General features: G+C 45.6%; 1 protein-coding gene across 1 annotated transcript in view; it reads right to left on the bottom strand.

Annotated features, from left to right (window-relative positions):
• EXPH5 (exophilin 5) overlaps window positions 1-3,951 on the bottom strand; it is a 32,000-nt gene extending 28,049 nt beyond the window's left edge. The window contains exon 1 of the mRNA XM_048934932.1: window positions 3,720-3,951. Within this exon, the coding sequence (XP_048790889.1) occupies window positions 3,720-3,838 (119 nt within the window). The 5' untranslated portion in view covers window positions 3,839-3,951. The remainder of the gene's footprint in view (window positions 1-3,719) is intronic.
• Window positions 3,952-12,348: the final 8,397 nt, after the last annotated feature.

The following is a 12,348-nucleotide window of genomic DNA, read 5'->3' as shown; positions in this document are numbered from 1 at the left end:
CAGCTGGAAAACAAAGCTTGGAACGTTGTCTGGGTGTACCCTGAAACCTTGAAACCAGAAGTCAGAAGAGATCTGGACTGCTTTTATGTTAGAATTTTCAAGCCTATTCCACTCAGCTTTCAGAAAAAGCTGATCCGTGGTATCATTACCTGCATCTACTGCAAACATTTGGTCTGTCCTTATGGAAACTGAACTGCCAGGCACCCAATTGAACATAATGCCATCCCATGAAGAAGCTGGATGCCTCCCTGTCTCCTCATAGGCATCCGGCTGTGATTGGAGTTTTTAGGAGAAGGAACCTGCTTCCACAGGCATCTACAAGTTCATCAGTTTCACTAGCTACTTTGACTGAAACAGTCTTTTGTGACAGAGTTAGTTTTCTGTTTTTAATATCGTAATTAGATCACATATTCATTTTTTTTCCTCCAACACTAATGCTTATGATACATGAATTTTCCTCCAAAGGAGTATTGTGAATAAGACTTGATTTGATGAACAAGAATACTGAAGCTGGGTGTTACCCAAGCCCAAAACTAATAGTTTTTGTTTGCTTGTTTTGAATTATGCAGTAAGTACTTACTATTAAGTTTCTGTATTAATTTCAGAGTGCATGGCAGTGCGTATACAGTCATGTGAGTTACAACAAAGCTGGCTGCTGCAGCCTCTCTGTGCCTGTTTCACGGGAGAAGCTCGGCTACTCAGTTTGCAGTAGCTACTCAAAGGTATTATTTTTCACAATGGCCACGGGAGGGCACTAGAAAGAAGAAAACAGGCGAAAAAAAAGGCAGTCATGGGAATCCACGGCCCAGAACACAGCAGGAGCCCTGCTAGACATCAAGAGCAAGAACAAATGGAGGTCCGACAGGATCACAGTCCATTTCTGAATAAAAGGGAGAGTAAAACTGACAGGTCCACACAAAGGCCACAGAAGTGAGTAGTTCAGTTTAGAAGGGACCTTCCAAGTCATCTCATCCAACGGCCTAAGGCTAACCAAAAGCTAAAGCACGTTGTTGAGGGCACTACCCAAATGCCTCTTGAACACTGACAGCTGTGGGGTATCAACCACTTTTCCAGGAAGCCTGTCGCAGTGTCTGACCAACCCTCATGGTACAGGAATGCTTCCTAATGCCCAGTTTTACCCTCCCTAGTGCTGTTTTGTGCTGTTCCCATCACGCCATCAGCTCCTGGCACTTCTCTCTGCTTCCCCTCCTTGGGGAGTTTAGAAAGGGAGCTGGGGAGGGCTGTATGAAGTCACATATAAAGCAGCCCCCTGTACACACTTCATTTCATGCTACACAGCAATACATTAGTATTTGTGTGACAATCAGCTCCTCTAATTGTCACTTGCTGGACAAGGTAAGCCAGCCTGCATCCATCTTTTGAATGCAGAACTTATTACTTGCATCAAAAGCAGTTGATAAAAAGACAAAAGCCTGCTCCTGCCTTTTTTTTTTTTCCTTTTAAATCCAGAGTGAGTTTTATTTGGGAATGGATTTCAGTATTTCATTGATTTTTCAAGAGATTTGCAGACAGCTATACGCTCACTTGTCTGACACCAACCAGCACGCATAAGAGCAGTATAGTCTTAAGAATGTGGTTTGTGGTCCATGAGGAAACTCTTCATTCCTTCTATCTGTCTGAGAGAGATTAATCTACACAGGAATATGTTACACTGTAAGCAGAGGGGGGCACTGAGCAGACTTGAGCTCACTGGTTGTTGTTAACTTGCTCCCTGGTTCTCTCCAGCTCCTGGCTGCTCTTTCAAAAAGCATGCCCAAGAGCACAGTGGAGCACACCTCTCCTTGGTGCCTCCATGCAGGGAAGTCATACTGACGAAACCTCTCTTCCCATTGCATATCACCTCCCATACATCCCACTGGATTCATGGCACAAATCAAACCTTGAGGATTACACTTCAGAAGCACCACAGGAGCGAGCTGAAGCAGTGCCCAGACAGTATTTTAAAATCTTAGAACTGAAAAAATGTGTACAAAGTTAATTATCAGAATGGTAATAAGAATTAATTGGAGACAAGGGGGCAAGCACATGAGCTCAATTTGCTAAATGTGATTTTATTTGGAGTTTCGGAAGCTCACTGTGGCCATATAAGAACAGCAGGACTAGGCCCTCCAGGGCCATCACTGTTATTACTTAGATTATAGTAGCAGCACCACAAAGACTGCTTGTGATGGGACTCGCCTGGCCTGAAGGGCTTAAAGGCTATGTGAGACCAGGTAGACAAGTGGAGTGAGGAAGAAAGTACTTTTATTAGGATAAAGCGATTAACAGATTGCCCAAGGACACTTAGAAAGCCTTTGACAGAACCAGGACTTTAACCTAGATTTCAGTTTGGCGCCTTCACCTATCTTTCCCAATGTCTCTTCAACAGTGATTTAAAGTAGGCTCCATCTCAGTACAGCATCATCAAAAATGTCTTCTCATGCCATAAGCTGATTTTGACAGCCTTTGCATGAAGAGAGATCACTTTTTGTCAACAGCATCCTGGTTTCAGCTAGGATAGAGTCAATTTTCTTCCTGGTGTGGTGCTCCGTTTTGGATTTAGGATGAGAGTAATTCTAACACATTGCTAACACAGCCATGTTTTAGTTGTTACTGAGCAGTGCTCACACTGAATCAGACTGTTCTGCTTCTCCCCCTTCTGAGAAGGGTTGGGGTTGCCTAGGAGCTGGGGGGGGGCAGAAACAGGGCACCAGACCCAAACTGAACAAAGGGATACCGCATATCATACAGCATCACACTGAGCAGTGACAGTGGAAGTGTAGGGCAGCTGCTGCTCAGGGACTGGCTGAGCATCATCAGTCAGTGGGTGGGGAGCAATTGTGTTGTGCATCGCTTGTGGTTTTCAAAATTCTTTTTTTTCCCTGTTTTCCCTTTCTTATTAAACTGTTCTTATCTCAGGCCATGAATTCTTGCACATTTTCCTAGTTTTGATTCTCTGCATCCTGCTGTGGGGCAGCCAGCAGAAGGCTGTGTGGGGCTGAGCTGTGACACCCAGCCAGCAGCCGATGGAAGCACAAGCACAGAGCTGGCGGCAGATGGAAGCCCTAAATTCCAGAGCCAGCTATTGCTTCTTGAGCCTTCGAACAGCTAAAAACAGGCAGCAGAGAACCCAACTGACAGAAACATTACCCCTTAATGTTCCTTCTGTAGCTCACATGAGTGTGCTATTAGTGAGAAGTGCCTGCAGGTGCTGTAGTGTCCCTGTTCACTGCAGGGGAGTTAGGCTATCAGCCTTTCCAGGGCCCTTCCAACTCCGACCATTCCACGACTCTAAGGTGACAGAACGGCGCCTTTCACTTGCACACCGTCTGCGAGGTACCGGGAGCTTCACACGGAACAAGAAATAATAACCTCTGAAGCTAAGTGATAAACCTATCTTTTATTTGTTCCTTGACCCTTGCTTTCACTGCCAACAGAGAGCGTCGGCGATGACACGCGGCTGTTGTACACGGCTCGTCCAAGGACGCGCGCACCTGAATGCGCCTTCCGTCCCGCAGGGCCCCGCGGCGCCGTCCCGCCGCCACGCACCGCGTTCGCCCACCAGAGAGAATACCGACGACACCAAAGCCACGGCCCGCCGCCCCGCTGCCTCCCAGCCGCGCCTGCCACAACACGCGGGGCCCCGAGGCTGCCTGTGCCCCGGACGGGGCGCCGCGCTGCCCGCCGGGGCCGCGCCGCCCGCAACCTGCTCGCAGTACCTCACTCTGTCCTTCTCCGCCCGCCGCAGCTCCGAGTCCCTCTGCAGCACCTGAAAAATCGTCCTGGCTTCCTCATCGCTTAAAAAACTGAGGTCCGGCCGCTGGGGAGCCGCGCTCATTGTTTGGCTTATCTCCCTGCGGGCGACCGGAGGGCGGCGGGCTGCGCGGAGCCCCTCGCAGTGCGGCGCGACTCCCGCATGGCCGAGTCCGGCGGGACGCCTGCCGCCCCGCGCCCGCGCCGCGGCCCTCTACCGAACCGCCCCGCCGCGCCCTCCGCACCTCTGTCCCTCCCTCCTTCCCCGCCAGGAGAGGCGGGGAGGAGGCGGCTCCGCAGCCGGAGCTGCTGCTCGGCGCCCGCGGGCGGGACGGAGCGGAGGTGCGCCCGGGATTCCTCCACTCGCTCGGGCCGGAGCCGGTGGTTTGTGTTAGCGGTGCTGGAAGTTTTCAGGAAGAAATAGCCAAGGAGTTCTTAATGCCTCTGTGATGAGCGTATCTATAATCATGGGATCACTGAGATTGGAAAAGACTATTAAGATCATCCGTCCAACCATCAGCCCATCCCCACCATGCCCACTAACCACATCCACACGTTTTTTGAGCACCTCCAGGGACGGTGACTGCACCACCTCGCTGGGCAGCCTGTGCCACTGCCTCACCACTCTTCCTGAGAAATTTTTCCTGATATCTAACCTGAATCTTCCCAGGCACAACTCAAGGCCATTGCCCCTTGCCCTATCACTGTTAACCTGGAGAAGTAACTTTATTCTGGCAGCTGCAGCTCTGCTCTGGTGTGAGCAGAGCAGAGATGTACCCCTAGCATGTTCCTGCCCGCCATCCGTGGCAGCCTGGTTGTGGTGGTGTCAGCCTGGCAGGCAGTTGGACTCCCATATAGTGACTCTCACACCTTTCTCCCAGCTGCAGTTGCACAGCACTGATTCCTTCCCTTCAATCTGCTCTCCAAGAGGTGTACCCAGCATCACTCGTGACTCAGCTCTGCCTAGTGGGTCCAGAGCAGCTAGAGCTGCTCTTCTCTGACATGGGCCACTGATGGGCGCTCCTCACAGAGCCATCCCTGCAGTCCCCCTCCAAAACCTTGCCCCACAGATCCAAAACAATAGTACTAAAATGACCATTGAAATATGTTAGATGTCATCATAGATGTGATCACGGGTACAAGAAGAAGCAGACATGCTGCTATGGAAAACAGGCAGTGGGAACATCAACACAGCATGATGCATGCAGTTGCCTTCCCACCCCATACTGTAGGCTGACATGGGGCTGCACTTCCCCACTGGGAAGTCATGCTGAGTAGGTGAAAATAAGGTCCTCAGCACAACAGGGATAGCATGTTCTAGAAGGTTCCTTGTTTTGGGGCGTCTCCTGGCATCACTTGACAGCCCAAGGAGGAATTTTTCAATTCCTGGTGACAAAACAACAAAAATAAGGCTATCAGACAATGGATGGAAATGTAATGGAAGCTGTGGAGAGTTATGCTGTTTAGAAGATGCAGAGAGAAAATATATTCCACAGAGAAAAGACCCAGTGGATTTCTATTAGGGTATGGGATATGCTTCTTAGTAAGGTCCAAACCTGTTATTTCAGCAGATGCAAGAGCTGTAGTCATCACTGGTGCATCAACAGCTTGCAGACCTCTCTTCTCTTAGGGTAAGCATCCGGCCCTCCCTGTTCTGTTGTGCTGAGTACAGAGTGACTGTTTCATTACTCACTAGCCATCGTACCAGCCATCTTGGCCTTTCTTTTCCGCTTTCAAAGGGAAGGTAGCTACACAGAAGGAATGCCAAGCCACAGCCTTTTTCTTTTGTGCCGCCTTAGTGGCTGTGTTCCATCAGAAGAGGCCAAGTGCACAGAGTGTCCCCCAGGACTCTCCCAGGCATAGGGTTGGGCAGCACTCTCCCTTTCCACCTGGCACCTGCAGGGAATGGGAAGCAGCTGCTCATGGTGCCTCACAGCTTCTCCCAGAGCTGAGAATAACCACAATAACAGTCTTTCCTGTTGATCCGCTGCAATAAACTTGATCCGAACATTGCAGTTCAAAAGCAGCAGGGCAGATTTCAGATAATTGTCAGAAAAGATGTCTTTTGCAAGGGTGGGCATTCTCCATGGTCACAACACAGGGCATCATCAGTGTTCACTATTGCCTTACAAGTGAGCTTTTATTGGTTATATTATGGGCTTTTTTTCTTCATAAATATATACATTCAGAGTACCTAGGAAGTATATGGATGTTCTCAAGGGTTTGCTTAGAAAGTAGTCACTATAGTGATCACCCATGAATTTGTCTATTTTGTAATTGTCTTTATCTTGTGTGTAAGTGAAGAATGAAATACATATTAATAAGTTTTTGTAACTCTTCTAGTAATCTAATTAACTGCCTTTTTTACCACCAAGACGTGTTAAAAGACATACAGTATTTTAAGCACAGAGAGGAACAGGACCAAGGTGTTGTTGGACATCATCTGCCTAGACTTCAGCAAAGCTGTTGACACTGTCTCCCATAGCATTCTCCTAGAGAGGCTGGCTTGGACAGGTACACTCTTTGCTGGGTAAAGAACTGACTGGATGGCCGGGCCCATAGAGTGGTGGTGAATGCAGTTAAATCCAGCTGGTGACCGGTTAGGAGTGGTGTTCCCCAGGGTTTGGTACTGGGGCCTGTCCTGTTCAGTATCTTTGTTGATGACCTGGATGAGGGTGTTGAGTGCACCTTCAGTTAAGTTTGTGGATGACACCAAGTTGCCAAAAAGTGTTGATCTGCATGGGGTTAGCAAGGCCCCACGGAGGGATAGCTGGGTTAAGACCAGTGGGATGAAATTCAACAAGACCAAGTGCTGGATCCTGCACTTGGGGCACAACAACCTCAGAGAACGCTACAGGCTTGGGGCAGAGTGGTTGGAAGACTGTGTAGAAGAAACGAAGCTGGGGAGATTGGTTGACGTTTGGCTAAACGTGAGCCAGCAGTGTGTCCATGAAAGTCAGTGGCATTCTGGCTTGCATCATCAATAGTATTGCCAGCAGGAGCAGGAAAGTGACCATCCCTCTGTCCTCAGCACTGGTGAGGCCACAGCTTGAGTACTGTGTTCAGTTTTGGACCCCTCACTACAAGAAAGATGCAGAGGCCCTGAAGTGTGTTCAAAGAAGGGTCTGAGAAGGCTCTGGAGCACAAGGCTTATGGGAAGCGGCTAAGGGAACTGGAATTGTTCAGTCTGGGGGAGGCTCAGGGGTGACCTTATCACTCTCTACAACTACCTAAAGGGAAGTTGTATGAGTTGGGAGTCGGCATCCTCTCCCATGAAACTAGCAATAGGATGAGAGGGAATGGCCTCAAGTTGCACCAGGGGAGATTCAGGTTGAATGTTAGGAAAAACTTTCTCTGAAAGGGTGATCAGGTACTGGAATAGGCTGCCCAGGGAGGTGGTGGTGTCACTGTCCCTGGAGGTGTTCAAGAAACATTTAGATGTTGTACTGAGGGCATTGTTTAGTGAGAAATTTGGTGATAGGTGGACAATTGGACTGGATGATCCTGGAAGTCTTTTCCAACCTTGGTGATTCTATGATTTTATGGTACTATGTTCATTTCATATATAAGCAAGTGATGGGATTATTTAGAAGAATGCAGAGCAGGCTTCTGGAAAGATGCTGCCACACAGCATGGTGGTTAGCAACCTGGAATAGAAGGATCAAGGTAGCATAGGAGAGGCTGCAGATATCAGACATTTATTAGTAATGTTAATTGCTAGTGCCACTAAAGGGGGTGCTGACACACATACCTTAATTATAGGCCAAATTCTTCAAAAACTGGATTTTACAAATACTGTTGTACTAATGGGTGATGTTAACTCCACTTACTCTCAGTGGAGGATTTCAAAGTGTAGGACTACAGAGAGCCAGAAGGGCTGTTTCTATATGTTGATCAGTAGTTGAGAATATAGGGGAATGTGCAGCAGGGCTGATTGCGTCTCATTGCAATTGGCCTCAAGCCTTGGAAGAGCTGTAAGGTCTTGTCTAATCCTGTTGAACTAATAACCGTGTAAATTGTCATGCAGATTAGTGAAGGCTTGTTTAATTAACTCCTTGCATTAAGTGAAAGAGACTTCATGGCAATGCGAAGACTAAATATGAAGCGTCTGTCATTTAAAATGTATTAAATCTGCTTATTGTGTTTGAATTAATTATTTCCAGCACCGACCTAGGTCCAAAATAATTTGATAAAAAATACTCTGAAAACCAAAGGCAGTGCCTCTCGCTCTGTTTAATAAGGCCATCATTTATATTTCAGGTTACTGCAATAGAGGTAATTGAAGTTTTGTATTAAGTTAACAATGAGAGGTTCCCACTGAGTTTCACAGGACAAAGTGGGCTGGTTGCACTGCATGGTTTCTACACATGAGGAGTGTCCTGCAGGATCTACAACTGGGCCCTCAGCTGCCACTTCAAAAGCACTTTGGACTTTCATTTAGGCATTTTAGCTGTGAAGTGCTATGCTTTGAAGATTGCCTGGATGTCAACATCCAAATGCTGCTCATGCTATTTTAGCTGTTTGTGCACTACACAACCTCCTGTGAGGCAAGCGGTGAGCCAGGGCTGGGCTGAGCAGGTTGTGGAGCGCAGGGCATTTTGTTTGCCCTGAAACAGCCACAGGCAGTAGGGCTGCTCCTACAGGGAAAGCCAATCTTCCACTCACCACACTCACAAGTCACCTCTTGCAGCTTGTGAGGCTGAAGGCTGCTCCATTTCACAATTTCCTCAAGCACTTCCTCTCTCAGATTTTCTCATTCATCTTCTTTTCTTTTCCTCCCAGTACATTGAGCATGGGTCTACTCTTCCCTCTTTTTAGACTTCAGCCTACCATTCTCTCCTCACTGATCAAGTACTCCTGGCTTTTGTTGCCTCTCATGCTACTGCCTTCCTGCCTCATAAGTTGTCTACATGAGTTTGTGAGATCCTCATTTTTTTTCAATACAGAGTTATTCCTGCTGAAATAGAATTGATGATCCCTTATGATGGCGAAAAGGGCAACACAGAATCGTAGAATCATTAGAGTTGGAAAAGATATTTAAAGGCCATCTAGTCCAACTCACCTGCCATGAGCAGGGACACCTATGGCTTGATCAGGTTGCTCAGAGCCTCATCCAGACTGACCTTGAATATCTCCAGGGTTGGGCCATCTACCACCTCCCTGGGCAGCCTGTTCCAGTGCTTCACTAAATGTGAGAGAACATCATGAGAGAGATTTGTGAAATAGCGGCTGATCCTTGCACTTCATGATGCTCCTTTCCTAGTATTTTGTGTATTTTTGGACAGTGACACCATGGCATCCTTTCTATTTGCTTTTTGCTCATGCCTGGATGTATGTTCTTCTTCTTCCCTCCCTTACTTTAATTAATGACTAGTTCCACTGTAATACCCTTTGGGACTGTACTTTCTCTGGGCTGGAGGCAAGAGAAGGCTGTGAATAGGATCTTTCTGTTTCATCAAGGGGTACATATGTGTCTGGTGTCCCCACTGCAAGAGCCATCAGTTGCTGTAGATAACATCTGCTCTCCTGAAAGAAACTATGTAACCTTCTCCTTAAGTATGTACATAAACATAATCGCCAGAGGCCAATGCCTGGGACACGGCAAAATTATGCCTTTAATATATTAAGTACATATGCTAGTGCATGCAGCCTATTAAGACAGGCTTAAGTAAAGGTAAAATGAATGACTGAACATTAAAGAAGAGTTGTTAGAAGCAAGAAGGCAACCTTCAAAATGCTGAAGTCATATCCGAATGAAGAAACTAGAAAAATTCATAATCCTTGGCTGATAACATATGAAAATAAAACTAAACACACCAAGAAAGTGGGGAAGAGCAACTCCAAATCAGTACTAAATCCTTCCACAAACACATCAAAAAGCTCACCAGAGAATCTGTAGGGTTTGATTGGTGAACAAGATATAAAAGAAGAACTACAGAGAGTGGGAGATCTTTTCAGAGAAGAAATTGGTGTTCACTGTGGAAGAAACTAGGAAAACCCACATGCCAGAATCCTTTTCCAAAGAGGATCTGACCAAAACTGAAGTGACCATAAAAAAGATTATGCTACAAGTTAGAAATGCAAATATTAATGAATTACCACTACCAGAAGTTATTTCACCCAGTGATTCTAAGAAGACTTGTTGTAGTCTGTAACTGCTTGCTGTAGTCCTTGATACCTGAGGACTGGAGTGCAGCAAATAGATATCTGTTGTAAACAGTTTTCAGAGAATTGAAGGAGCTACAGGATTATGCATCAGATCTCTGGATAAAATTGTGGAAATTGTAGTAATGGACAGAATGGTTATTAGGTTAATACTGGGTTAATGCAAATTACCTTGGGATAATCAATGTGGCTACAAAAAAAAGGGATGTCCTACTTGGCAATCATATTGAAGCTTTTTGAAGGGAGTCAGCAGATCTCCCAAACGAGGAAAGACTGAGAGACTTGGGTCTGTTCAGCCTGGGAAAAAGAAGACTGAGAGGGGATCTGATAACATTTTATACATAAGGCAAGGTGGGATGCAAATGGATGAGACCAGGCTTTTGTCAGTAGTAGTACCTAGTGTTAGGACAAGTATTAATAGCCTAAAGCTTTACACAGTGAGTTTCATTCTAACATTCATAAGAACTTTTTTATGTTAAGGGTAGTGGAGCACTGGAACAGGTTGCCCAGAGAGGCTGTGGAGTCTCTTCTATGGAGACATTCAAGACCTGTCTGAACGCCTGTTGTAGGGCACCTTCTTTGGTTAGGCTTGATGATCTCTTGAGATCCTTTCCAACCCCTGCAATCCTGTGATTCGGTTTCAAGATAGTAAAGACAAAGGCAGAGACAAAGACAGACTGTGAGGGACCACAAGAGCCCTTTGTAAGTCTGAGTGACTAAGAAACTAATAGGTAGATAAAGTTTAACTTCTACAAATATTGGCATGCGTAGAAAACCAAGCTTAAAATATAAGTTAGCTTTCACATGTAAGCAATGGACTCTGACTATCACCGTTCGGAAGAAAAGTCTTTATGCCATGTATAATAGAAAAGTAAGCCAAATATTGGAATTTATTAGGGAAGCAAAGTGCATGCTTCACCTTCAGCTTGTATGTGAATATGGAATTCCACGTGGAATATAGAATACATTAGGTACTCATATGCAATATATATTTACATAATATGAATATGTGTAGTGAATATATACTATGCATATGGAATGAATATATATGAATGTATCATGCATAATATATATTGATATACTGGTTGTGTATGAACATGGAACTCTATTGAATATGTAACTAGAATATAGAATTCTACAAATTCTCTTTTCTATATTGAACGGAAGGAGTTGAAAGGGATTTGCTCTGGGATTTCTTCTAATAGAGGAATGGAGGGGCCATCAAATGGAGCTAATAGGAGCTAGTTTCAATCCAAACAACAGAAGATGAACTTGTGCAGCTCTTTGCCAAAGGATTTTATGGCAAAAGAATTTAAAAGAGAGATTCATTCAAGGCTGTTTAATAAAGAAAATGCTCAGAAAAAAAATGCCTGAGCTGAGAATAGTCACATTTTGAAAGAGCTTCATATACCCTCATTCTTGTTCCTTAGGCATTTGCTTCTGGCCACTAGTGTCAACAGGATACTGAGCTAGATCGAGTGGTTGTCTGAACCAGCATGAACCTTTGTATGTTTCAGTGGACATAGACAGAAAACATATATGTGAAACCTGAGGAGGTGGGCTTATGGCAGGGTACCATCATCTCTGGATGGGTTGTGAATTGGACTAGCTGTGGAGCCTTCCTAGGCATTCTGTGATAACAATAATGCCTTGGTAATAGAGATTTGTTCCTGGGATTGCATCTGCCACACAGCTAGATTTAGCCGTGGTAAGGAACATGTGTTTTGTGTGGCTACAGCGGGCTCCTTATCTTAGAAACTTTAGAAATTCCTGAGATTTTATTTTATTTTATGCCTTTTGTTCAGCTGTTCTGCAAATGTGGTCTTCACCAGTCGCCATTAGATCTTCACTAACAATCTGAATGATGAGATGGAATGCATCTTCACTACAGCAGCAGATGATGTTAAATAGAGAGGAGAAGATGGTGTATGAGGGCAGAGAAGCTATTCAGAGGAACAGACAATAATCTCAATAGTCAGTAGACTAGAGAAATAGCATGACAGAAGCATCTTTGGGCATGCATGAAAAATCCTATGCAACAGTACAAGTTGGCAACTGGCAGGCTAGAAAGCAGTCTTTCAGGAAGATGCAAATGGATCATGATGAATAAGCTGAATGTGAGCTAGCAATGAGCCCTTGTGACATCCAAAGCTAACTGTATGTTGGGCTACACTACTAAGAGCATTAGCCAGCAGGCTGGGGGAAGGGGTTATTCCTTCTCCATGACACTCAAGGAACTGCACCTGGAATATTGTCCAGTTTTCAATTTTCAAATGCAAGAAACGCTGGCGAACTGGAGAAGTCTAGTGTAGGAGCACAGGTCTTACCAGGAGGTTGCAGCATGATACAAATAGAGTTTGAGAGAAATTAGCTTGTTCATTCTGAAGAAAAGGTTGAATTAATCTAATTGCTGTGCACATCCTTCTAGTA

The sequence above is a fragment of the Lagopus muta genome, chromosome 1, assembly GCF_023343835.1.
Source record: "Lagopus muta isolate bLagMut1 chromosome 1, bLagMut1 primary, whole genome shotgun sequence".
NCBI classification, from domain to species: Eukaryota; Metazoa; Chordata; class Aves; order Galliformes; family Phasianidae; genus Lagopus; species Lagopus muta.
This window is presented reverse-complemented; position numbering and strand designations above follow the sequence as displayed.